We start from the raw sequence: 25,698 nt of genomic DNA, 5'->3' as shown, positions 1-25,698 counted from the left end.
ATTTATATTTCAATGAAGTCGAAATCATTATACCACATTTCTGAAACATTACGGAATAAGGTACATCTTAAGACAGATTTTTTCCATTAACTTCAGTAATGGTCATAAATGTTATCGTTATAGATTTTAGAAAAAAAACCTATTAAAATATTGGTAATTTACAATTTGTTTGAAGATACTAATGTTCATTGGAAAATATTTCATTATGATTAATAGGATTGAAATGATTTAAAATCTAGAAAATATTTCGCCCGAAACGTATAAACTTCAAGAGAAACATTATAAAATGATAGAAATTAATATAATGTTTTAATTTTTAACAACATCCCTCAGATTATAAAATAATATAATTGTATTTGTCATTCTTAATCGTATTTAGATTTTTTAAAGTTACAACTTACATGTTACTTTCTTTCTCTTTGAACCTCAGATGATATGATTTTCTCTATTGTTTTCTTCGTTTTACTGCTTTCTTATAAATACACAACAGGAAATAACCACAAAAGTGACCAATCCATTACATTCAGATTTTTTATAAACTTAATTACCATAGCAACTATCTTTGGAATTTGTCGAACATATGGTCAACCTTATCAGAATGTGCTTGATTAACAGACTGGCTGTATCAAATATCACCCTGTATATAATTGCTAAATTATTATGTTTCACAAAGTTTAATGAATAAAGTTATTATAAATAATGATTGCAATAAATTTAAACTTTTAACCAGGCAATCTATGTTTACGATATACATTTTTTTTATTACAATAATGATATTCCAGTCGATAAATTTTACCTGGCTTATATATGGAGTATAATATATGATCAACGTTGGGCCAGCATTGGCCCAACATAGAGTTGTAAACATGTAAATGTAATTTCAGTTGATAAACACTTTCGGTATAACATTAACTTTTCATAAAGCATGCAACAATCGAAATTATCCTCCTCCCAAGAGAAATAAAGCGTAAAATATTTCATTATCAATTTTTATTAACAAAATTTCATATCGGCCCTTTGTTGCTACTAACATAATGCCAACATTTTCCCGATTTTTTATAACCAGCATGCATAATAATATGGATTTACAACAACAGACCAACGTAGTGCCAATGTTGTGCTGCCAACACCAACATGCGACCAACGTACCGACAATTTGCCAACGTTGGGCCAATGTTGTGCAGCCAACATAAACTTGTGACCAACGGACCGACAATTTGCCAACGTTAGGCCAAGGTTGTGCAGCCAACATCAACGGTCGACCAACGAGCCGACAATTTGCCAACGTTGGCTCACTGTTAGTCTGTTGACTGGGCAATACTTTGATATGCATGTAAGCTAATATAAGCTTTAGCAAAGAGTCTTTTTATCTAGAATATACTGTATGATCTAAGTTTGCAATTCTATCTGCCGGAAATTTAACAATATTAAATTCACTGAGACAAAATAAAAAAAAAGAACGAAAGACTGAACATGACAGAATGATTAATAGTTTAGACTTTTCGGATTAAGTTGAGACCAAAATTACCGTTATAATGTTTATATTTCGACATTTTTACTTAAAAAATAAGCATGAACAATTATTGCATTGAATGTACATGTACCTGTATATAAAAGATGACTAAATTTCGTTTATTAATGAACTAAAAGTATGCATATAATAACGAAAGAAAGGGGGTTAAATTTAATGGTCTACTATGCATTAGGTAAACTTCCATTTTATTATGAAGGGAATTTTAGAATACTAATATAATGGTTGTCTGTTATTCATATAATACGATTTTCGGAAATATGAATGCACAATGCATTCTTTAACTGTGCTTAGTTAACAAAAACTGAGCAATGAATTAAATACATATATGAAGTAGAGAACATAAACAAGATTGATTATTTCATAAAAAGAACAACAAAGGAGACACAAACAAAATCATTTACAAATCACCCTTATGCCTAGTAAACTATATAATTTTATATAAGATAAAATTCAGATGAATATGTCAGTAAGTAACATGAACTTTATTTTATGCGAGTGTCGTACATGCGAGAGGCTATGCTACCTATACAAACAAGTGAAATGATGAATTAGCTTTTGATTTTGCCATTTGATTAGGCACATTTTGTTTTTCATTTTCGTCGGAGGTCTGAACTTTCCAACTGTTTCTACATGTAAGGAAATGTTTGTACCAAGTCAGGAATATGATAGATGTTTTCAGTTTGCTAGGTGTGTTTGAGTTTTTGACATTTGATAAGGACTTTCCTATTTGGATTTTCCTTGGAGCTCGGTATCTTTGTTGTTTTATTTTTGTACATAACCAATCTGTTATTTCTCTTGAGCAATAATCATGATCATGGCTTCTAATTTCTTTACCATTAATATCTAGATAAATGCGAATTTAGTAGAGGTTGCATCATTGCTTAATGTGTGCGAGTCTGTTTCGCATAAACAGATAAATTAACTACAACTAGATGTCATTTCCCTCATTTGACAACAGTCGTCTTTCTTTCTAACATAATTACAAAAAGTGTTGTACCATGTCAACATATCCCAAAAGTAACTTGTAACATATCTCAGCAAACATAAAGATCTATCTAAGAATGGAAATGCGGATGATATACGATAGATATATTTGTACACTCTTTTGGCAAATCGTTTGTTAGGTAAATGTTGACCCATATTTGTTCACCATTTTTGTTCATATTTGTTGATCAATAAGTTTTATTTCCTATGTAGTTACCATGTGTATTATTATAATTATTATTATTATTCGGGTAAATGAATACAACGGAACCATTAAAACTTTGCTTATTTGATAGGTATTTCCTAATCATAAATGGTTTTTGGATTATATGTTATAATTACGATGTCGAAGTGGTATTTAAACTACGTATCAGACTACCGACGAGAAGTACTTTAAGGTTGATGACCCCTTCCGTGGCCTGTCAATTATGAATTTTTCACACTGCAATAGAATTAAAACATTCATATTTTTTATTGTTTGGCATTCTGTAATAACTAGATTATTGGAATAAATAGAAATATCTTTATTTCTTATTAATATCAACCCAAGCTCTTACTAGATCAACCTTCATAACAAACTATTATAGCCAAATATGTGTAAACTATTGCTAAGGATTAATAAAAACCGAGGCATTTGTAATGTCTGGTCCTATAAAAACTTACTTTATGGTATGGGTTTCGCACATTGTTTAAGGACGCCGGCCTGGGATTAAAAGACCAACAGATAAATGTCTCAGAGCTATTGGGTGCCTATGTTTGGTGGCAGGCAACCTTACCGAAGACTGATCGATTATCTACATATATTTACTTCTTTGTCATTTGGTATCGTGTGGATTATTTTCTTATTGTCAATCATACCACATCTTCCATTTTTATGTTTCAACTGTGAAGCATAATCGTAGTAAAGCAGCTCTATATAAAATTGAAACGTAATGATACATGATGGGATGGTTAATTTTTTTGGGGCTTTGAAGGAAACATCTTCAAAAGTAATATTAGCAAACTTTTATCTCCCCTGTGTTCTTTTCTTTTAGATTGAAAGTATTTAAAACTAATCAGCCAAGTAAAGTTTAAAGGAAACATAAGTACATGCTGTGTGCGGATAAAACTTGAGTTGTCATTTGACTTCATATCATACAACAGCTTGGTGTCTATATCGATTTTATTGAATATAGATCAACTAAATAACATAAGAATTTTGTTTTCACTGCAATAAGTTTCACAAGTTAAGGGTTTACGTGACACATACGTCTTCAATCAACGCTTCAGTTTGACTCTATGTTAACTTCAAACTGACCTTCATCCCGCCTTTGCTTTTATGAATCACTCTAAAATTTATAATGAATTATTGAAGTTGACAGTCTACGTACATAAGTTTTTAATGATGTCTTATGTATTATCGTTTTAATTATAATATGCATTTTGTAATTCTATATATTTTATGAAAATCAGTGCATAGTATATTTCTTGTGCTATGAAGATTTCTCTTATACATGTATAATGGGAATTAAGAATTGAATTTGATTTTTAGATATTAGTTTTGAAATCGGTACAATTAACACTTTTTACATCAATATGTCGTTAAATTAAACTGGATACCCTGTGTTTAATGATTTCAATGATATATGTCCAAATTGATGAAAGAACCTCCTAAATTGATGAAAATTATCGTTCTGCATTGACAATAATATCTTTATGTAAATCAGGTCAAATGATTCGGGCTAACGCACTCGAGATGTATATACTGAATGTATGCAATTATTATTGTGTCGATTAAAAAATATTTTAACTGATCCCTATAATCAGGTGGTCTGAGATCATAATTATTTCGTAGTGCATTTCTTTTAGAACATAAATGAAAATAAAAAAAATCCCAACTGAACTTTTTCAATGAAATTTTTACAGTGGTTTGTTCCACTTTTGGGACAAATTATATCAAAATTATAGAAAACGTCATCGACTTTAACTCAAAATATGGACAATTTTATGTTTAGGTCGTCTTGAAATCGATCTTTTGACAGCTTCCGAAGTGCTAAATTTTAACCTTTTTCAGCTGGATCAAATCACTACTTTCCTTTAAAATTTAGTTGTACTGTCGTCCTGTCATGTAATGTTGTGCTTTTATTGTTTTATTTAACATTGACATACAAGCCCGTGGTTTGGCTAGCAACAAAACCAGGTTCAACCTATCATTTTGTTAAATGTCCTGTACTAAATCATTAAAATGGCATTTGTTATCTTATAGTTCGTTTCTGTGTGTGTTACACTATCGTTTTTATTTCATTGCACCTTCGTTGCACTTAAGTGTTTCTGTTGTTTCGGTGTTTTCCTCTTATAGTTCATATGTTTTCCTCGGTTTTAGTTTGTAACCCCGTTTTTTCTTAACCGATTTATGACTTTCGAACAGCGGTATACTAGTGTTGCATTTAGTTATCAAAAAGAGTGATTGAAGATTTTGTTGTAATTTCAAAGACACACAGAACATATCGAATCTATGATTTTCTCTTTGTAAGTGTCGTGGGGATGTTTATTGAGTTTTGAAGTGAATGTTAATACCTAATTCTTTGATCAAGCAATTTATGTAATGTGATTACACAGAAAAACAATGTTGTTTGAGCGGGGAAAACAACATAATTGTCATGGAGGTAGAATTTTTTTTGCCAACATTTTGGTCTTTGAAGCTCGGGTATTCATAGATCCAGTCATCATATTTCTTTGGATTTGACGACCTTAGATCTTATATTAATTTAAAATAAAAAGTATCTATGTCTTCTTTCTCGCTTTTATCCAATTGTTTTACATTATCCGTACGGAATTCTCGTGCAGTGTCAATTTCAGTCGTTTGTTCCTTTTACATGTAACTCTGTTTGCTCATAAGTGTGCGGCTTTGAAACCCTCGTTAATTAAGCTCGTTAAAGTGGTGTCGGATTAACAATTTGCCAAAACGTAGTATATATTGGAAGATGGTACATAACAAATATAGGTCACCGAGCGTTTTCTGAAGCTCAATTTTGTGATACAATGACATATTTTATAATATTTATACAGGAAAAGATATCAGTATGTGATTAGAAGCTAAACTGAGTAGTCCACAGTTAGGTGCAATATATGAAGGAATTGTGCACTTCGTGTTAAAAGCACCATATTTTGATCAAACAAACTTCTATCTATACTCTTCAATTTTAGATATGGAAGCAGGCTGGAACTATAGTTAACTTCCGATAAAATCCAAAATTGCGGATGCATGTTTTTTCAACTTTTTTAATTCTCTTTCACAATTTTTAGTTTGAACTACAAGAACTGATGTTTTAATTTGATCTGAATCAAATTAGATGGTTTTCAGTGTTGTTTATAAAGTTGAAGCAGCATTTGGTAACGTTTGGTCAACTTCCGGTTGAAATTTCGTGTTAAAATTCAAGCATGAAAAATGTCGACTTTTAATTTGCAAAAAGTGAGAAGAAGAGTGTAATAAATCATGTATTTATTTCTATTGAGATCATTAAAATTCATTTGTGGTGACTAGTATTGTTTCTTTTTTATTTTTGAATGAATATAGACATACACTTTATAAATCAAGAGTCTCAAAACAAATTCAAAGATGGGCTCTTAAAGATTTAGACTTAATGAGACATCAGATGATCTAAGACCAGGAAGATCTTCCTCAAATGTTAAAGCGGTTGACTGGACTTAATTTTAGTTAATTTTTATGTTTTGTTTTTTGTGTGACGTCAATTTCAAAGATGATTTAGGACACTCTCTTCAGATAGCAGATGATGATGACTTTGACTCAAACTAAATGCAGTTTTATAAAGCAGTAAAAGTCATTCGAAGCGACATGTTTATTGGTACATTTGGTTTTTACTATAGTTTTCCAGTACACTGTTAGGATAATTCTGTTCCAAGATCTCTCTTAACTCTTTTTACACATGTAGTATATTGTTGTATAGACAAAATATAACAACCGACTCTTATTCTCAGGAAATACTTACGGTTGCTTAGATGTTAACATTCAAAAGGCACAAACGAATCTGTAACTCTCCAAAGATCCGTCATCATGCATCTCAAGTAACCCCCTTACATATGCAAGAAAAAGAGTTCACTGTCAGGCATGAAAACTCGGAAATTAGTGGATATGATTTTCATTTAGGTTTGTGGATGCTATATGCTAGAGTGCTCTCAGTATCCGCAAATCTTACCAATGTGCTTTGCAAGCTATATCAAGAAGACGAACAGTTTGTAGTTCATAAGTCAAGATTTTTTTCCGTACTAGCTACACTCTATGCACATTAACAAAATAAATATGTTGTTAAATCTGATGGAGGCACTGTTAACAGTAAACGCATCAGCCCTGCGACGATGAATGATAGCTTGACTTGATATGGCAAGCCTTGCTAAAGATTTTGAGAAGAGGGGCGAAAGATACAAGAGGGACAGTCATAGATTGATTTCTTTATGATGAGGACATAACTCACCATGAACAGAAACTAAGTGTTCAAATGTCGTTTATCCATGATGTAGCCTCTTTAGAAAAAGACTTAAGAAATCAATTTCTTGAAGACGGCCACGAACTGTTTGTTCTGTATACTAATTAAAGATATACCTTCCTCAGCAGTTGTTGATAATATTCATCGCTCGTTGAATAGAAACAGTTGGACAATACCAGTATGGAAATTTATCCAAGAGGAAACTTGGACGAACACTTTAAACAGCAAAATCTCATCCATCTACCAACATTCAGTCTGATTACTTATGAAGTGTTTAGAACCATTGACAGGAGAAGTGACTATCATAGACACTATACAGATAGACGACACAAGAAGACGTGTTCAAAGACAAACATGCTAACCACGAAACTGGTAGAGCTTCCCTTGCGTGAAGATAAAAACAAATTAGATCACTTTCATTTTCTGTCACATTAACTGATTGAAGAACGCATCTTTTGGGAAGAGAATTATTGCTACAGTTGATACCGATGAAGTAGTACTTAGCGTGTCCTGCTTTCATGCGACAAATGCAGCTGATATATGGGTTGCTTTAGGACTTCAGATACATTTGAATTCAAGAGATTGCTTACTTTTTAGGACAAGAAAAAATCATATGTATTGTCTGTTTTCCATGCATTCCCTGGATTCGACACTGTGGAATCGATCGCTGGTTAAGGGAAAAAAGAGCATGGGATACATGGATGGCATTGAATGGTGTCACTAGAGCACTCACCGTTATGACAGACCAGGAACCACTATAACGCCATTAATCGAACGATTCGTTATTCTGATCGAACAAATATATCAGAGAAGGACAATGTAATTCAACCTTTAGTTTTGACAACAATGCTTATTTTTATTAAACATATGTATTTTGTCCCTAAATTACGTTTTTTTGTCATTTATCGGAAGTGACAAATTCGAAAAAAAGAAAATACCTGATACATTATGTCTAACCACGAGTACACAATACCGTCTACAAAGCAAACTTTGGCTACCAGTTTTCAGAATTAAATAACCATTAATCAGTTATCAAATGCATGTCCGCCATTTTGATGATAAAACCGGAAGTGAGTAAAATTAAGCTTGCCTCCATATCTAAATTTGTTTCGAATGGTCCAAATTAAGTTTCTACCAAATTTTATGCTTTTATCACAAAGGGCACAATTATTCACCTATCTGCTGGACTAGAATGATAGTATTGTAAAATACAATATGAGCATTTAGAAAATGCTTCGAGAATATCAAAAGAAAAAAAGGGTCACCGTATGTTTTTTCCAGCTAAAATATACAATACATTAAAAATCAAGCAAGAATAATCTACGCTTGTAAAAATAAAAATATTTATAAGTTAAAATCTTATAAATGCGTTCTTTTAAATGAAAACTAAGAATTTAGTTATCTGCGTCCTTACATCGAATTTTGCTAACTTGATTGACCTCTAGTTCTCTGTTATTTACAGTCTAAGATGGTGAAGGAAACACAACTACCTTAATAGCAGTAAGTTCCTTAAAATTCTTAACGTATAATTGACAACGAAAAACAAATATAAATCAAAGTATCATGTATCGTTTTATTTATATTCTACGTATCATTAAATGTGGTTGTTTTCAGGCAGCACAATTCTCCTCTCCAACAAGGCCATGTCATCCCTGGTTTTCTAGTTTTGGTTTCACCCTTTAGGTAAGGTCCATTTAGATTCGACTGAGTACATTTATGGAACCAGAATCCTGCCTTGCTGTAATCTGCGCAGTTACCTCCCTTGTGGGTATCATTGTCCTCAACAGGAGTAGAGAAATGTTTGTCATTATGTTGGTAGAGGCAGTCTCCTGTTAAAGATAAAACATTGCCTCATTGCCTCACATTCTCATTAGGAAAAAATTCACACACCTAATTAAATGGGCATTTAAAAAGTCAGAATGTGAATAAATATGTTCAAACTCTTTTAGGTCATTTTTTAGTAGCAATAAACTAAAACTATGTCAATTGGACATGCTTTGATACTATATATGCCCTTGAATTTTTACTAGATTACATTTTTGTTCGCTTTGGGGATTCCGTATATCGTCAGATTATCGGAATTCCAATGGGGACTAACTGTGCACCACTTATTGCGGACCTGTTTTTGTATTGCTATGAGTTACAATTTATGACAGAAATAAGCAAAGACCCATCGAAACAACATCTTATAAACAAATTTAATAATACCTGGATGATATTTTGGCTCTCAATAATGACGACTTCAGTATGTATATAAAAGAAATTTATCCTGTTGAACTTACTTTAAATAAAGCTTATACTAACAATGACTACTGCCCTTTCCTCGATCTTGATATCTATATCACTAACAGAAAGCTGAATACTAAAATGTATGATAAAAGAGATGATTTTTCATTTCCTATCGTTAATTATCCATTTTTAGATGGTGACGTTCCCTTGTCACCATCTTACGGTGTTTACATATCTCAACTTGTACGATTCGCTCGTGTATGTAACAATGTTTTAGATTTTAACGAGAGAAATTTATGTATTACTGAAAAATTATTACACCAGGGTTTTCGATATCACAAACTAGTCAAAACATTTACTAAATTTTATCATCGGTATAAGGACATCATTCGTAAATATAGCTCAACATGCAGACTTCTTATACGTTCAGGTATTTCACATCCAATTTTTTATGGAAATATTCTTTATAAAGCACAAAGGTGTCAGTATTCACCTCAAAAACTAACAAAACCTTTGAATAGACTTATTAAGAAGGGATATAGTTACGAGACTGTTGTCAAGTCATTAAAGATTGCATATTTTGGCGTTAATATTGATTCACTTATAGGGTCTTTGCATCGGAACTAAACACATTTATTCAAAAAACAGTTGTTGGCATGACACGGGTTATGTTCTTCTATTATATGTTATGATGGTATGATACTAAACCCCTAACGGAAAGGATTGTGCCTGATGTTCATATGATGAAATCATAATCTTCAGTCAGTTTAATTGAAGTCTGGAGCTGGCATGTCAGTTAACTGCTAGTAGTCTGTTGTTATTTATGCATTATTGTCATTTTGTTTATTTTCTTTGGTTACATCTTCTGACATCAGACTCGGACTTCTCTTGAACTGAATTTTAATGTGCGTATTGTTATGCGTTTACTTTTCTACATTGGCTAGAGGTATAGGGGGAGGGTTGAGATCTCACAAACATGTTTAACCCCGCCGCATTTTTGCGCCTGTCCCAAGTCAGGAGCCTCTGGCCTTTGTTAGTCTTGTATTATTTTAATTTTAGTTTCTTGTGTACAATTTGGAAATTAGTATGGCGTTCATTATCACTGAACTAGTATATATTTGTTTAGGGGCCAGTTGAAGGACGCCTCCGGCTGCGGCAATTTCTCGCTACATTGAAGACCTGTTGGTGACCTTCTGCTGTTGTTTTTTTTTTCTATTATCGGGTTGTTGTCTCTTTGGCACATTCCCCATTTCCATTCTCAATTTTATTGGATTGTATATCTCTAAACAAAATATTTCTTAACTTATAAAAGAGGGTCGAAAGAGATTCTTGAGGGATAGTTTAAATCATAGAAAACGGACAGACAAATAATTGTACTCAAGACACAACACAGAACACTAAAGACTAAGCATCATAAACCCTACCATAAACTTGGGGTTATAATATGCGAAGTTTAAATTTGACTCTCATATATGTAAGCATTATACATTTGTATAGTTTGTTGCTTCATTATTAGTTGTTTTTTGAGTTAGTTGCATAATGTATACAGCTTTTTTTTTTAAATGAAAAGATTTTCTCCATATTTCACAATCTGAAATAAGGGATTTACTTATCATGAAGTGATAACATGGCGTCTGAGAGAAATAGGATAACCTTATTAGATACGATCATGAAATTAATAGCGAGTCATCCCTTTGACTTGTTGACACTCAAGACATGTCACGTGACATCTGTGTTTATTTTGCATTTGTGTTTGTACATTGTTGTGAAAGATAGCAATATGTGCTTACTAATTAAGGACATCTACATATGAATTCGTTTGTTTCAGTGTTTTCAACAAAGGTATATCAGGTATCTAGTCAGTAAATTTGAAACGTTTTAGAAAAAGAACTTCTGAGAATAATTACAAAAAAACCAACATTTCTTCACTTTTACAGCAAAATGCATTGAGTGAAACGATGAAGTCTTAATAAATTAGGTAAACTACCCTCCTTTATGAATAGACTAGTCCGGCAGATAACCATTCTATGTGTCATAAGGAGTAGACTACTATGAAAGGATGTAAGTTAGCTTAACCTTTTATTTATTTTACAGTTCTTCTAGCAAGCAAGCTAAACAAAGATTCTACCTTTACTTACACACCCAATGCATTCTGCTGTAATATAATACACAACACACTCAATGCATTCTGCTGTAATCTAATAAACAGGATTGCTATATAGATTTAATAAAGTACATACCAGCAGTTTCGCTATAACCACTAATTAACAGTTTGTATTTTGATTTTGCATCTCCCACAGAAAAGTTCCGGTATAAAGCATATCTGGTTTCTCCGTCGAAATCCTCCAGTTGTATCCTAAATTCAGAGTTACCTTTGGAGGTTAAAATATGTATTTTGTCATTACCTACAAAATAAGAATGTTCATATAAAATGCACAATAATAAAGGGTTAAAGATTTCAATATATTTTTATGATATATGCAGTCCTACAGTAGTGGGTATCGTGATCTATCACTGTTTGACTGTAGACTATTTTCGAGTCATACAGTAGTGGGTATCGTGATCTATCACTGTTTGACTGTAGTCTATTTTCGAGTCATACAGTAGTGGGTATCGTGATCTATCACTGTTTGACTGTAGACTATTTTCGAGTCATACAGTAGTGGGTATCGTGATCTATCACTGTTTGACTGTAGACTATTTTCGAGTCATACAGTAGTGGGTATCGTGATCTATCACTGTTTGACTGTAGTCTATTTTCGAGTCATACAGTAGTGGGTATCGTGATCTCTCACTGTTTGACTGTAGACTATTTTCGAGTCATACAGTAGTGGGTATCGTGATCTATCACTGTTTGACTGTAGACTATTTTCGAATCATACAGTAGTGGGTATCGCGATCTATCACTGTTTGACTGTAGACTATTTTCGAGTCATACATATTTAAAAAGTGAATATGTTCTTTAAGGGGTATTTGTATACTGTATTATATGTGATGTGTTTATGTTGGCTGTAGATTGTTCCCAATTTTTTTTTCTCTCAATCGATTTATGACTTTGAACAGCGATGTGCCTTTATGTATGTACCATTTTTGTAATGTTCATTCATAATTTAAAGAGATAATCGAGATTCAATCGCAAGAAAAAGGAGAATAAATATCACGGAAAACTGGCAAATCGTTGTTTCTTACTAAAGTCCTGTGTATACTTGTTCAACAAATTAAATTGTTTCATGAAAATCTGTGTGTTTTTGAAAGAAAATATTCTAGTAATGTATAATTTTAAACACTATGACAGGGTTCTAGTACAACAGAACAGCATAACTTGTGCAACCATGACTGCTTGTTTTATTCAGTAACAAAATTGACTCTTTCATACCCAATTTTTTGACTGGTGTGTATATTCTAAAAACATAAGGTGTGCTCTATATAATACAAAACCAGCCACGATTTGGCACAGTATGAAAACTGTCTGTCATTTTTTTTTCAACCTTCATCCTATCTTCTGAATCGATGTATAAAAAAGTAAGTATCAGGAATTTAAAAAAAAAAGAAATGCACCTTTTATTTGTATTGTATGTATGCATGTGGAGTTTTGAATGACGAAAACTTAACATATTGTGCATGTCATTAAGTCATTGATGACTTTTATTGGGAGTTCTATTGACTTCGAATGCTCTTCATTTAAAAAACAGGGTCCATGGATCTCAAATCTGATATATAGCAATTGTATCATTGCTTATTTGACACAAGCTTCATCAAAACATTTCGAAAACCAAAGGATGTCACTGCATGCCTTTTGTCAAAACTTAATTATGTTGACCAACATATCCGCAGATTAAAACAAATATATAAATAGCACGGCATAATCCCACTAAATATATGGCTTTATCTTCAAAGCTTTCTGCAGATACTTTATGTGTGCTATTATCTTTTTGGAGGACGTCGGTGTTATTTTAGCTTTTTATGAGGATTTACCTGATCATTCATGTATTCTTAATTTGACCTTCTGCAGTAGGATTAATATAAACTGAAAGATTACATGAAAGATCAGACATTAATTTAGAGAAGATTCAAACCATTATTCACTAAATTCGGTTATAAAAATTCGCAAGGCAGGTGTTTTCTGTAATCAATTTTTTTCTCATAACCTATTTTCTTCGTCACACTTATAACATATCATTTGTGTATACCCAATTAGTGTTTGAAGCAGTAAATTTACCTACTAAGGTTAACCTACCAAGCCAGTGTTCTCCGTTGATAGTACCAAATCCATACTCATAGTCTTTCCAAGTTCTATTGAAATTTATCTTTCCGTTGAATCGTCTTTGAATAACCTGAAACATTACTAACATTTATTTATGTGTTGGTACACAAAGTTTTTTTTTGTTATGTGCATGGCAATCAAGTGTTCACAAAGCTTTAATTTTTTCAAAAACATTTTCCACCTGAGGAATACATTACCTTAGCTGTATTTCATAAAATCTTTTATAATTGTAGGTCTGCAGTAATCTTTATTTACATATTCTATTATGCCTTTCTAACTGTTTTATTCGTGCAGCATTGCAGAGACCGTTGAAGACAAAACGCCTGATGAGTTTATAGGCTACATTGAAGAGACCGTTGAAGACGCCCGCATGATGAGTTTATAGGCTACATTGAAGAGACCGTTGAAGACGCCCGCCTGATGAGTTTATAGGCTACATTAAAGAGACCGTTGAAGACAAAACGCCTGATGAGTTTATAGGCTTCTGTACAACTAAAGCAAGACATTTGATGAGTTTTGATATTTGTCTCTGTTTGTCTTTTTTTCTCTCAGAGGAATGGGTTTCTTGTGGTAAGTAGATATGTTTAACTAGTAAATATTTTGAAAGCTAAACCTCCCACTTGTATGATAGTCGCGTCAAATTGAATTATAATGACAACGATGTGTGAACAAACAAACAAACCTACAATCGGTTTAATATTGTAGAAAAAATGACTGCTTCATGTTTTGTATAGACGACAAAATCATTGAAAAAATCGCCCTTGAAATGTGCCTATTATATGTTTGATTTTACCATTTTTGGTCGCTAATTTGTCTCATCGTGTTTATCTTTGGTTTACGAACAATGAAAGTATATATTCAGAATATGAAACAATGAGTTTATAATGTACACATTATATACAAAAAACTTACTGTCCATGCCTTTCCTTGATTAATAAGCTTGCAATATACATCGAATGGTCTAGTTCCAACCGGATAAATCGTATATACTCCACTTTTACAATGTGCTGGGTCTATATCACCACAGTCTTTAGGCTTCGTCACTAGAACATAAAGAACATGGAACAGTTGATGTAGCTCGACCGTACATTTCCAAATAATTACTTATACCTACAAATCCTAGATAATTGACGTTTTATGATATCGTTGAAAAGAAATCAGCGATATCTAAAATACCAATATCTCTACAGTCTTTCCAAACAAAATAATGAAAAAGATGCAGTTTGTTCTTTCATAATGAATATTGCAAATCTGTGCCAAAAAATCGATTTTATTTGAAGTTAACGAAACAGAGGAAAGTTTTTATCATTTTAAGCATAAGAATTTTTTTTATTTACTAAAGTTACTAAAAAAAATTAGAAAAATTAATAATGACGACAGATTTCTACAGTTGGAAAGAGTTGAAAGATTTGTTTTTTTAAAACTTTATACTTTTTATCATGTTTATTAAGGCCATGTCAATTTCTATGATAAAATCAAAATCCCAACTTAATGTTCCAAATACAATTCAGCAAAAATTGATTTACAGTCTTCACAGTTTTTACCGCCTGCATTCTTATATCACATATATAAACTCAAATAGTACGTACAGGGTTTGAAAAAAGGCGTTCCATGATCGATGCACAGTAATACAAAATGCATATAACTGTCTGTGAATTCTATTATATGATACTTTATGCCTAGTTTCAATAACTGCCTATAGTTATTTGTACACTTCATTACTGTAACCATCCATTACCAATATGCGATGTCATATACAATTTTTGTCATATATATACGTGTATACAATTCATTGCATACACCTGTGTTAAATTTATATTGAAAATGGTAAAAGTAAACATTCGTTTGTTTATGTAATATATACGTGTTTCTCGTTTCTCGTTTTGTTTATATAGATTAGACCGTTGGTTTTCCCGTTTGAATGGTTTTACACTAGTAATTTTGGGGCCCTTTATAGCTTGTTGTTCGGTGTGAGCCAAGGCTCCGTGTTGAAGGCCGTACTTTAACCTATAATGGTTTACTTTTTAAATTGTTATTTGTATGGAGAGTTGTCTCATTGGCACTCACACCACATCTTCCTATATCTATTTAAAAAGCTTATGCCTTACCTGGACAACACTCATTGATCATATTTGTTGGTTGACAATGTAATGGAATTTGATGCGACTGTCATACAAGTGAGAGGTTTAGCTAGCTATAAAACCAGGTTCAATCCACCATTTTCTACATTAGAAAATGGCTGTACCAAGTCAGGAATATGACAGTTGTTATCCATTCGTTTGATGTGTTTGGACTTTTGGTTTTGCCTTTTGATTTTGGATTTTCCTTTTTGAATTTTCCTCGGAGTTCAGTATTTTTGTGTTTTTACTTTTGAATGTTTGTGCAAAAAGTCCAAATAAACATTGTATCTAAAACCAGTATAAATACATATACATATATACTATACTTGTACTCAAGTTGACTGTTATTCTCTTGTTTCACGCATATTGTTATTTCATTTGATATATTTTAAGGCAATCTGACATATTTTATTTTCATAATAACATGCTTTACATATTAGTTATTTGATTTTCCTAATCTAGAAAAGCATTTATTCTGGCTTTTATATGGATAAATCTCAACTAAAAAGGATAACATTTGAAGTGCATCAATTATGAAAAAAAATAATATTGAATAATTTATAAATAAATGATATAGCAATACGTGTCCAGTAGGGTTCATATGACGGAGATCAAAGCAATTATAGGTCACCGTCTACACCATTGAGAAAGCACACACTATATAACCGGAAATTGGCCGTTTCAGAATCTAAAGCATCATGGGTAATTTCATTGTTCGTACCCCAAAGTGAAAATAACGTTACGTCATTGGTTGAATTTCCATTGTTTATAACGTTTTAAACCAATCAAAACGCTTTGGTGTACGCTTTTGAAAATATTACCCAGGATGCATTAGATTCTGAAACGGCGAATTAACAGCCCCGAAAAATTTACGCAAATAACGACAACAAATTAAATTATGTATACTTTCTGAAGTTTATGTGCTAGTTGTTATAAAACAGGTAAAGCCTGTTAAATATGAAAGGTTTAGTTTCTTATAAACAAAAATGGCTAATAACAAGTTTGTATCATACATGACACATCAAATCACATTTTTATGTCTCTTTTAATGTTTAACTTTAAAATTAAATTCCCTGATTATAACGTCACTGTTTCGACGTCTGACATAAATTACTCATCATAGATACCAGGATTGAAATTTTGTCGCGTGTTTTGTCTACAAAAGACGCACCAGTGACGCTTACAAGAAAAAAAAGTGACATTTACCTGATGATGGCGAGGTTTTTGTTCATTGGATATTCCCTTAATCTGTGACTTCATTGAGTTAGCCATTACAACAAAAGCTGTGATAAGGAGTAAACTCGTAAAGATAATTTTTATGTCGATCAGACTTATTACACGAACAATTTACTAACCGATACAAATACAACAAATGTATACTGTATAATTTATTGATTTTGTAAACTGTAACATAATAATGTAACATTTGTGTATCTGCGTGTTTCTATGTATAACATTCTGTAACATGTTAACGTTACATGTATGCCACGAAACTGAACGACAGTTTTGTAACGTTACGCTAATGTTAGGCTACCTGGGTTAAAATTTGTCATCGATTGTACACTCACTCATTTGTTTGTTAAATATTTTCTGTACTCACAATTACATTGATTTTACAATAATTATTGTACATTGTGACTTTTATTTTGAATTTTTCAATTTAACTACCATTTTATACACACATTACAAATGGTTACCAGTAGTTAAAAAAATGGCAAATAGACACCAATTAAACCAAATATCTTCTTTGTGCGGCCAAAGATTGTTTAACAGTTTTAACCGAGTGTTTGCAAAACACTTATTATATACATACGTAATTGCCCTGTATAATTTAAGATAGGTTTGTGTTTCTTTTCACAAGATATTTTCTATTCTATGCTTCATCAAATGTCCTTTTCTACATGTAGTTTTTTTCTGTTCCCCTGAAAAGCTCATGGAATGCAGTATCTGCTCCCCAAAAACCATTATTTAAGAACTCTGTACTAATGTGTTATTGTGCTTTATGTGTTACCAATGACATGTCATTGATTGTTTTATGTTTGATTGTTCTTCAGAAAAACAGTATTGTTTCGACATTGTAAATGTATGTATTCAAAAGTGATACAACAGAGTGAGATGTACATGTTAACACTTTTATTTGTAGAATTGTTGAAGTAATACGATGAAATACAGCAGTTTTTACAATTTGACTGCTAGTATCAAAGTAAACAAAGAAATTCATATGTTCTTAATATACAGCTCAAATTCATTTGCGTGCTATCCGATATGGTGTACATAAGTGTAAATAAGGACGGTGTATCATATCAAATAATATAACATTACTATTATAAACAAATTTTTTATTATTGATAAATAAAAAAAAATCTTTTAGGTTTTAATTAGTTTTGAAAACTGCCGAACAACGTTTAGCTTTTCTCTTATTTTACGTGATTTTTGATAATTCTCTTAAAATTTTGTAAATGTTCATCTTATGACACAATCATAGTATAGTAAAAGTTTTGTTGCATGCTACAATGTAACGAATACCTTGTTATTCTTTAAAACAAAACTTAGAATTATTGTAATTTAGCAAATTTATAATCTTACAGGCATATAGTTTATAAGAAAATGTCTGTAAGCATAAATAAACTATGGTATTTTTTTATTAAAGCATTGGTAACTTCTATCTGAAAGTTACAACCACCTGAAATAAATTTATTGTGTCAAACAACAATAGGAATATAGCACATAGAAGGAAAGGATGGAAACCTATGTCTAAAGCCAAAATAATAAAAACATCATCTTATCATCTTACATGTATATTTTTGACATAAGAAAATGAAATATATTATCGGATTAAACGCCTATTTAAAGAAATTAATTGGTGTATTAACTCGACCAACTTACTCACAAATAAATAAAACTCTTTGAAATTGATGATACGGATTTTTTTTTCGCACTCTAATCTTTATGACACGTTCATTGTATATTTGTGTCGTCGAATTTGCCTTGTGCATGGATATGTTGGTTCACATAAACATATGTATTCCATAAAATTTGCTATATGATGAAAAATAAACTAAAAAATATCTTATTATCATTTAAATGTATGTTTTAGGTTTATCACTTAATCTACCGATTCACACGAAATACTATATGTTCAACGGCAACAAACTTACCATTACGACTGTTGATGGAAAACTGGTAACTTTTCAAATATCTCCCGACCATGAAAATATTCACGTGATTTAGTCATACAGTTTTACCTCAGTCGTCTTTAAATTTTCTAATTCATGTGGTAGTCCGTTTTGCCTTGCTATACACAATGTAATTCTACTTAATATGAAACACTGTTCACGACGTACCTACGATAGACATTTAAACTGTGGGGTCACCAAAGGTTTTTTAACGCCTTTAATTATAAAATAATTCGAAAAATTAATCAGGAATAACCTTTATGTTTTGATTTATATAATTGATACAAATCAAAACATCGTGATATTTCTGATTAATTTTTCAAATTACTTTATTAAGGTGTTGAGAACCTTTGGTGACCCCATTGTTTAAGTGTCTTTAAAAAGTACATAGTGAGCAGTGGTAGTTACATACAAACGTTCACATAAATTGTCCCAGTCAATGGATGAATTTAATGTGTCAATCAATGGCCACAGCCACACTGTTTTGAATTTCATTCTACTTGAATTCAATATTTTCCTAAATAGTGTTTAGAAAAATTAATAATCTGCTTCGACTATTGGAGCACTTGAGATCAACTCCAGTTTTTGGTTAGGTTCGTGTTGCTTTGTCTTTAGTTTTTTTTTATGTTGTGTCTTCTGTACTATTATATGTCTGCTTGTTTTTTTATTTTTAGCCATGGCGTTGTCAGTTTATTTTCTATCTCTGGTATATTTCGTCCCTCTTTTTTCACATGCCGTTCCGTAAAGTTATCGCATGACATTCTGGCGATACTCGTCAAATTTCGGAAAATACATCTCAATGGTAAGTTTTCAGTGAATAAGATACAATTGAGTAATGTACACCACAATAATTATGAAACAGGAAAAGGTATTGTGTGAAAAATGCAAAAAAAACCCAAACCCAAACAAACAATACAATAAATGCATTTTTAAAAGATTCAAACATAATTTGAAAAGTTACTTTTCAAATGTTGCCTTTAATTCCATACAGTGTTCATGATGTTTTGATAATTTTGTAATCGTCAATATAACAATATTTTTTTCTTCACTAATGAGGCATAATATAGGAAAATTGCAGATCAAATGTACTACATTTGGTTTCCGACGTCCGTTAACTTTTAACGTTTTGAACTTCTACTTGCGAACCACTTAAAATGATAAATATATTAAACTGTTATTCTTCTCTATTTTTGAAGCATATGATAAAAAAATCATAACATTTCATTCGTCAAAGCAGATGTATGATGAGCCCTCGATCAACATCAGCACTCGAACATTCGGCTCTTGGGCTGATACATTGTAATACATCTGATATGAAAAATACCATGTAATAATCGGATACTAAGTACGCAAACTAGTTATCTAAGAAACTTCTGACGACATCAATTCAGGAATATGACAGTTGTTATCAATTCGAATGATGTATTTGAGCTTTTGAACTTTGCCATTTGATTAGGAACTTTCTTATTTGAATTTTCCTCGGAGTTCAGTTTTTTTTTGTATGTACTTTTTTCATATAGGAGCTAATTGGTTTTTTTAAGTGTACGTTTTTATCTTTTGATTAATTTCGCTTTGATTGGTATTTGTCTAAGACCGAGAGAAGGAAATTATATATATATATATATTACCAAAGTATTTTCCAATGAAAGTATCACTCTATATAGCGGGTCACTTTAAATATTTTTATTCCCAAATATGTCCACTTTTGTCATATAATGGTCAAAGTGAAATTTTAAGTAGATTATAAAAGGTAATAAATCTGCATTAATATATATTTAATTAAACAAACGATTTGGTTTTACTTGCAAAGAACCGGTGACTTCTTTATATTTTGAGGAATATCCATCAAGCTTAATATAGCGTTTTCTAATTTTGTACCAATTCTAAAATAAAAATGCCGAAAATGTAATAGCATTCAACCAAAAATACGGGACCGGTTCATCTCAATGTGTTAAAAGCAAAGTACTCGGACCCAACTTAAATATTTAATTGACTTTGTGTATTCTATAACACGAAAGTCCGAAACCACTTGCATTCAATTTTTGATTCTGCTAGTAAAACTGTTAAACATTAGTTTCATATTTTCCTTGCAACTATTTTACTAGTATTCTTTACAACTGCAACTATGTTTTATTAAGGCAGTTGTCCATAGCAGTTCGATGGTTAGATCTTTATAGCTAGCTGTTTGATGTGAGCTAAGGTTCCATGTTGAAGGCCGTACTTTGACCTAGATTTAACTGTAAAGTATTTATACATTATGCCTTGATGTGCAGTTATATGCACTTATTAAAATTGAGAATGGAAATGGGGAATGTGGCAAAGAGACAACAACCCGACCATAGAAAAAACTACAGCAGAAGGTCACCAACAGGTCTTCAATGTAGCGAGAAATTCCCGCACCCGGAGGCGTCCTTCAGCTGGCCCCTAAACAAATATATACTAGTTCAGTGAAAATGAACGCCATACTAATTTCCAAATTGTACACAAGAAACTAAAATTAAAATAATACAAGACTAACAAAGGCCAGAGGCTCCTGACTTGGGACAGGCGCAAAAAGCGGCGGGGTTAAACATGTTTGTGAGATCTCAACCCTCGCCCTATACCTCTAGCCAAAGTAGAAAGTAAACGCATAACAATACGCACATTAAAATTCAGTTCAAGAGAAGTCCGAGTCTGATGTCAGAAGATGTAACCAAAGAAAATAAACAAAATGACAATAATACATAAATAACAACAGACTACTAGCAGTTAACTGACATGCCAGCTCCAGACTTCTATTAAACTGACTGAAAGATTATGATTTTATGATATGAACATCAGGCACAATTCTCCCCGTTAGGGGTTTAGTATCATACCATCATAACATATATGAGAAGAACATAACCCGTGTCATGCCAACAACTGGTTTTTGAATACATGTGTTTAGTTCCGATGCAAAGACCCTATAAGTGAATCAATATTAACGCCAAAATATGCACCAATATTAAACTAGTACATCTTCTTAAATATATGTTATTTCTTTCATTTGTAGGAGCTATTTTATATCACGAAGATCCGACACCACTTACACTCAGCTTTTTATTCTGCTAGTCAAAATGTACAATGTTTTCCTTACAACTAGTTTACTAGCGAGAGGTTTAGCTAGCTATAAAACCAGGTTCAATCCACCATTTCTACATTAGTAAATGCTTGTACAAAGTCAGGAATATGACAGTTGTTATCCATTCGTTTGATGTGTTTGGACTTTTGATTTTGCCTTTTGATTTTGGACTTTCCTTTTTGAATTTTCCTTGGAGTTGTTTATTTTTGTGTTTTTACTTTGTACTAGTATTCTTTATAATTGTAACTATGATTTTATTTAGGCAGTTGTTCATTGCAGTTCGATGCATAGAACTGGGTGGTCTTTATAGCTTGCTGTTCGATGTGGGCTAAGGTTCCATATGGAGGTTGTACTTTAACCTATAATTGTTAATTTTTTATACATTATGCCTTGATGTGCAGTTGGTTTTTTTGCACATATACCACTTATACACCTTCTTGTTTGTATTTAGAGTATTGTCGAACTGCTAATGATGTTTACCTGAACCTCAATTTCAACAATAAGTTGCATTGTTTCTTATACAGAAAAAATATCAGAAAAGGAATAATTCACAAACATCGACATTGAAGGCTACAGCCTTTACAAACATATATCTTTATTTTCATATCTTCTTGTACTTACAAATTGACATGTTCCCATAGGTTAAACGACACAAATTAACAGGTTCGACTATTGATTTATGTAGATTGTCAATCACTTTGAAATTCTAAGTTGTCAAATACCTACCGCAATTAAAAACAGGCAATTAAGGAAATTATACATTTCTAAGAATAGAGTCAGAAATTATTCTTTTTTTTTATCTCTTCAGCATTTGGCTCGTTTAAATTCCAAAACAATAACTCAATTTCGACGAGGTAATATTTTGAAAAATGATGTCATAGTTTAAACTTTTAAATGTGTCCCGCTATTCTATAGTATGGTAGCAACGATATTCAGAAATTTGCAAGGGAAAAATGAAGAGTTTCTTCAATTTTAACAATTTTAGGTCATCCTTTGAAAGAATCGTGTCAATGGTGTTACCAATTTAAAGCCATTATTTAGGTACTAAATATTATTGTTTAACATCAAACAACTGTTCCAATTGATTGTTTAGGTTTAAATTACGACTTATTGACATTATTCATATAGCTGTGCATTCTATTTAAACATAAATTTTAGAATACATTGTCGTAAAAAAGTTGGCTGTCCTAATTATGGCCGTTGTAAATACTAAAAAATACACTTAAACTGAACATATGTGAATTTTAAAAGATTAAATGATAATAATATACATGATCCTTCGTACACGACCTAAAAACACTTTCATTTATGAATAAAGACAAACAAATGTCGCATTTTTATATAGTAACACCACTGACCCTTCAGTAACTCCAATGACACAAAAGTATCACCAATGACATCACATTTCAAATTTTACCTTTATCAAGTACTGAACACAAAGCCAAGATCACCGAGAAAAAGAAAAAGATGAAAAAATAATTCTTAGGCTAAAAAATCTCAAATTGTATAACATAACATCAATACTAAAAATGTCAATAGTGTTACTAAATAGTGTCAATGGTGTTACCAGCATACATCAGTTTGTGAAAACTGTGCATATGTAATACATGATATTGTTAAATAAGTATTGTTTTTCATAAATAATATGATGTTTAGCTTGTTAAACATGAAAGAAACACAAATCAATGCTGATTGTCATGATATATTCAGTGGTGTTACTAAACTGGTCAATGGTGTTATTTTATCAAAATGGTCTCACCATTGACAGTAACACCAATGATTTAAGGTGTATTTTAAGATTCAGTAACGAAATAAGTGCTCCATTCCCCTATTCTATATGTTTTTAGTGGTGCATGTTTCTATAATCAATATGTTTCATTATTCAAAGTTAAGGAAATATTTTCAAAAAATGATTTTTATAAAGGGTATTCCATGGACACTATTTCCAATTTACTTACTTTTACGATTTTTTCACTAAATCTTCAACAGAATTGTTTTTTTTTTGGTTTTTTTTGCATAACATGCTTACAGGTAACATTGCTAAGGGAGAAATTGTTGTAAATGCCCAAATCTTGCGAAAGATAACTCTTATCCTACTAATTTGTCCTTTGGTAACACCATTGACTTAAAAAATGTTACATACCCTTTTGGTGAAATTTTTTATCATAAAACCAACATACACCTCTCAAAATCATTAAAAAATGTTTGTATGTATTGAAATGCAAAAAAAAAGTGATAAATCATAATAACAAATGATATGAATTATAGTCCTCTTTCAAGTCTGAAAGGATTTATAGTAAAAAATAACAGTTAATGTCGTTAATTCTGGCTATCTTCAAGGTTTTAAGAAAACATTAAGGATGTTTTTATAACATTTCATACTGTAAACAGTATATTGTGTATCACAAAACATTCATATCTAACATATGCAAGTGTTATTTTGATATATTTTCATATCTGTGACTTAATAAGACCCAATAACATAGTTTTGCATGTTTTTTTGATAATGACCCACCTACTACGTAGATGTATTTCCAAGATACATTTAAACGATCTTATTATTTTTTAAACCTAGGTAATACTACATTTCGGACAAAAGATACTTGTTATACAGGTTTTAACTAGTGGCTCCAATTCATCTTTCGTAGTTTTGCCAAAATCGGCAAACAAGCTTATGAAAATTTGTAAATATTCGAATTCGTTGTTTACCTTTACCCTCGAAATCCACGAAAATATGTATCCTACTAAAAATATAAACAAGTGTATACTGTAATTAAATTTGTTTTTGTCTTACCATTCTTTTTTTCGTGGTGTGAGAAAATTTTGCATGTTCATGGAATCGATTTCATACTTTCCAAAACATCTGCATACAATTCATAATTTCTTGAATATTTGTTTCAACTATACAGACTCAATCCACGACAACTGGTATCTGACGAATAATAATAATAAAACACTATACCTTATCATTCGTATATTGCTGTTTAAATGCCTGTGGTAAGCAATCAAAAATCGATGTCTTATTCAAATAAATGCATCCGTTTTCCGTTTGACAAATTAGAACGTGCTTGTCAACATACATTCATCCTGAGGCGGACATGGTCATCTAAACGATTTAACATATAGCAACACAGCCGTGTGAAAGTACCAGAATATTCTGTAATTAATAGATATAGGAAGATGTGGTGTGAGTGCCAATGAGACAACTCTCCATACAAATAACAATTTTTATTTTCGCGGATAATTAATTTTTATGGTTTGTCTTGCTTAGTATTATTTGTCTCAATTTGAACAATAGTGTATACAGAAGTTACATTGTTACTTATCCAGAAAAAATATCGGAAAAGGCATAATTCACAAAATCGACATTGAAGGCTACAGCCTTTACAAACATTTATCTTTATTTTCATACCTTCTTCTACTTACAAATTGACATGTTGCCATAGGTTAAACGAACCAAATTAACAGGTTCAACTATTGATTTATGTAGACTGTCAATCACTTTCTAAGTTTTCAAAAACATATTGGATACATTTATTCAGATACTTTCCTGCCTTTAAATATTTTTGTAAAATGTAAGTACGGTCAGGTTACTAAATTTAAATGCTAGTCGAAAAACAAACCTTAGAAAAGACTGATAATGCTACTTTCTAAATAGAACAACGAAACTTATATTAAACCTTAATCAATCGTATATTTCCTTATTTGATGCGTTTCCCTTAGTTTTAGTTTGTAACCCGGATTTGTTTTTTCTCTATCGATTTATGAATTTCGAACAGCGGTATACTACTGTTGCCTATCTTTATG

The 25,698-nt window shown here is 31.6% G+C and overlaps 1 protein-coding gene across 1 annotated transcript in view; it reads right to left on the bottom strand.

Moving 5' to 3' along the window:
• Positions 1-8,585: 8,585 nt before the first annotated feature.
• LOC139484470 (microfibril-associated glycoprotein 4-like) overlaps positions 8,586-25,698 on the bottom strand; it is a 29,041-nt gene continuing 11,928 nt past the window's right edge. Inside the window, exons 4-7 of the mRNA XM_071268203.1 lie at positions 14,408-14,572; positions 13,469-13,565; positions 11,604-11,636; positions 8,586-8,831 (exon numbers count right to left, since the gene is read on the bottom strand). Of these exons, the coding sequence (XP_071124304.1) occupies positions 8,587-8,831; positions 11,604-11,636; positions 13,469-13,565; positions 14,408-14,572 (540 nt within the window). The 3' untranslated portion in view covers position 8,586. The remainder of the gene's footprint in view (positions 8,832-11,603; positions 11,637-13,468; positions 13,566-14,407; positions 14,573-25,698) is intronic.

Source organism: Mytilus edulis, chromosome 8 (genome assembly GCF_963676685.1).
Source record: "Mytilus edulis chromosome 8, xbMytEdul2.2, whole genome shotgun sequence".
Lineage (NCBI taxonomy): Eukaryota > Metazoa > Mollusca > Bivalvia > Mytilida > Mytilidae > Mytilus > Mytilus edulis.
Note: the sequence above shows the minus strand (reverse complement) of the source record. Positions and strands in the feature narration are given on the sequence as shown.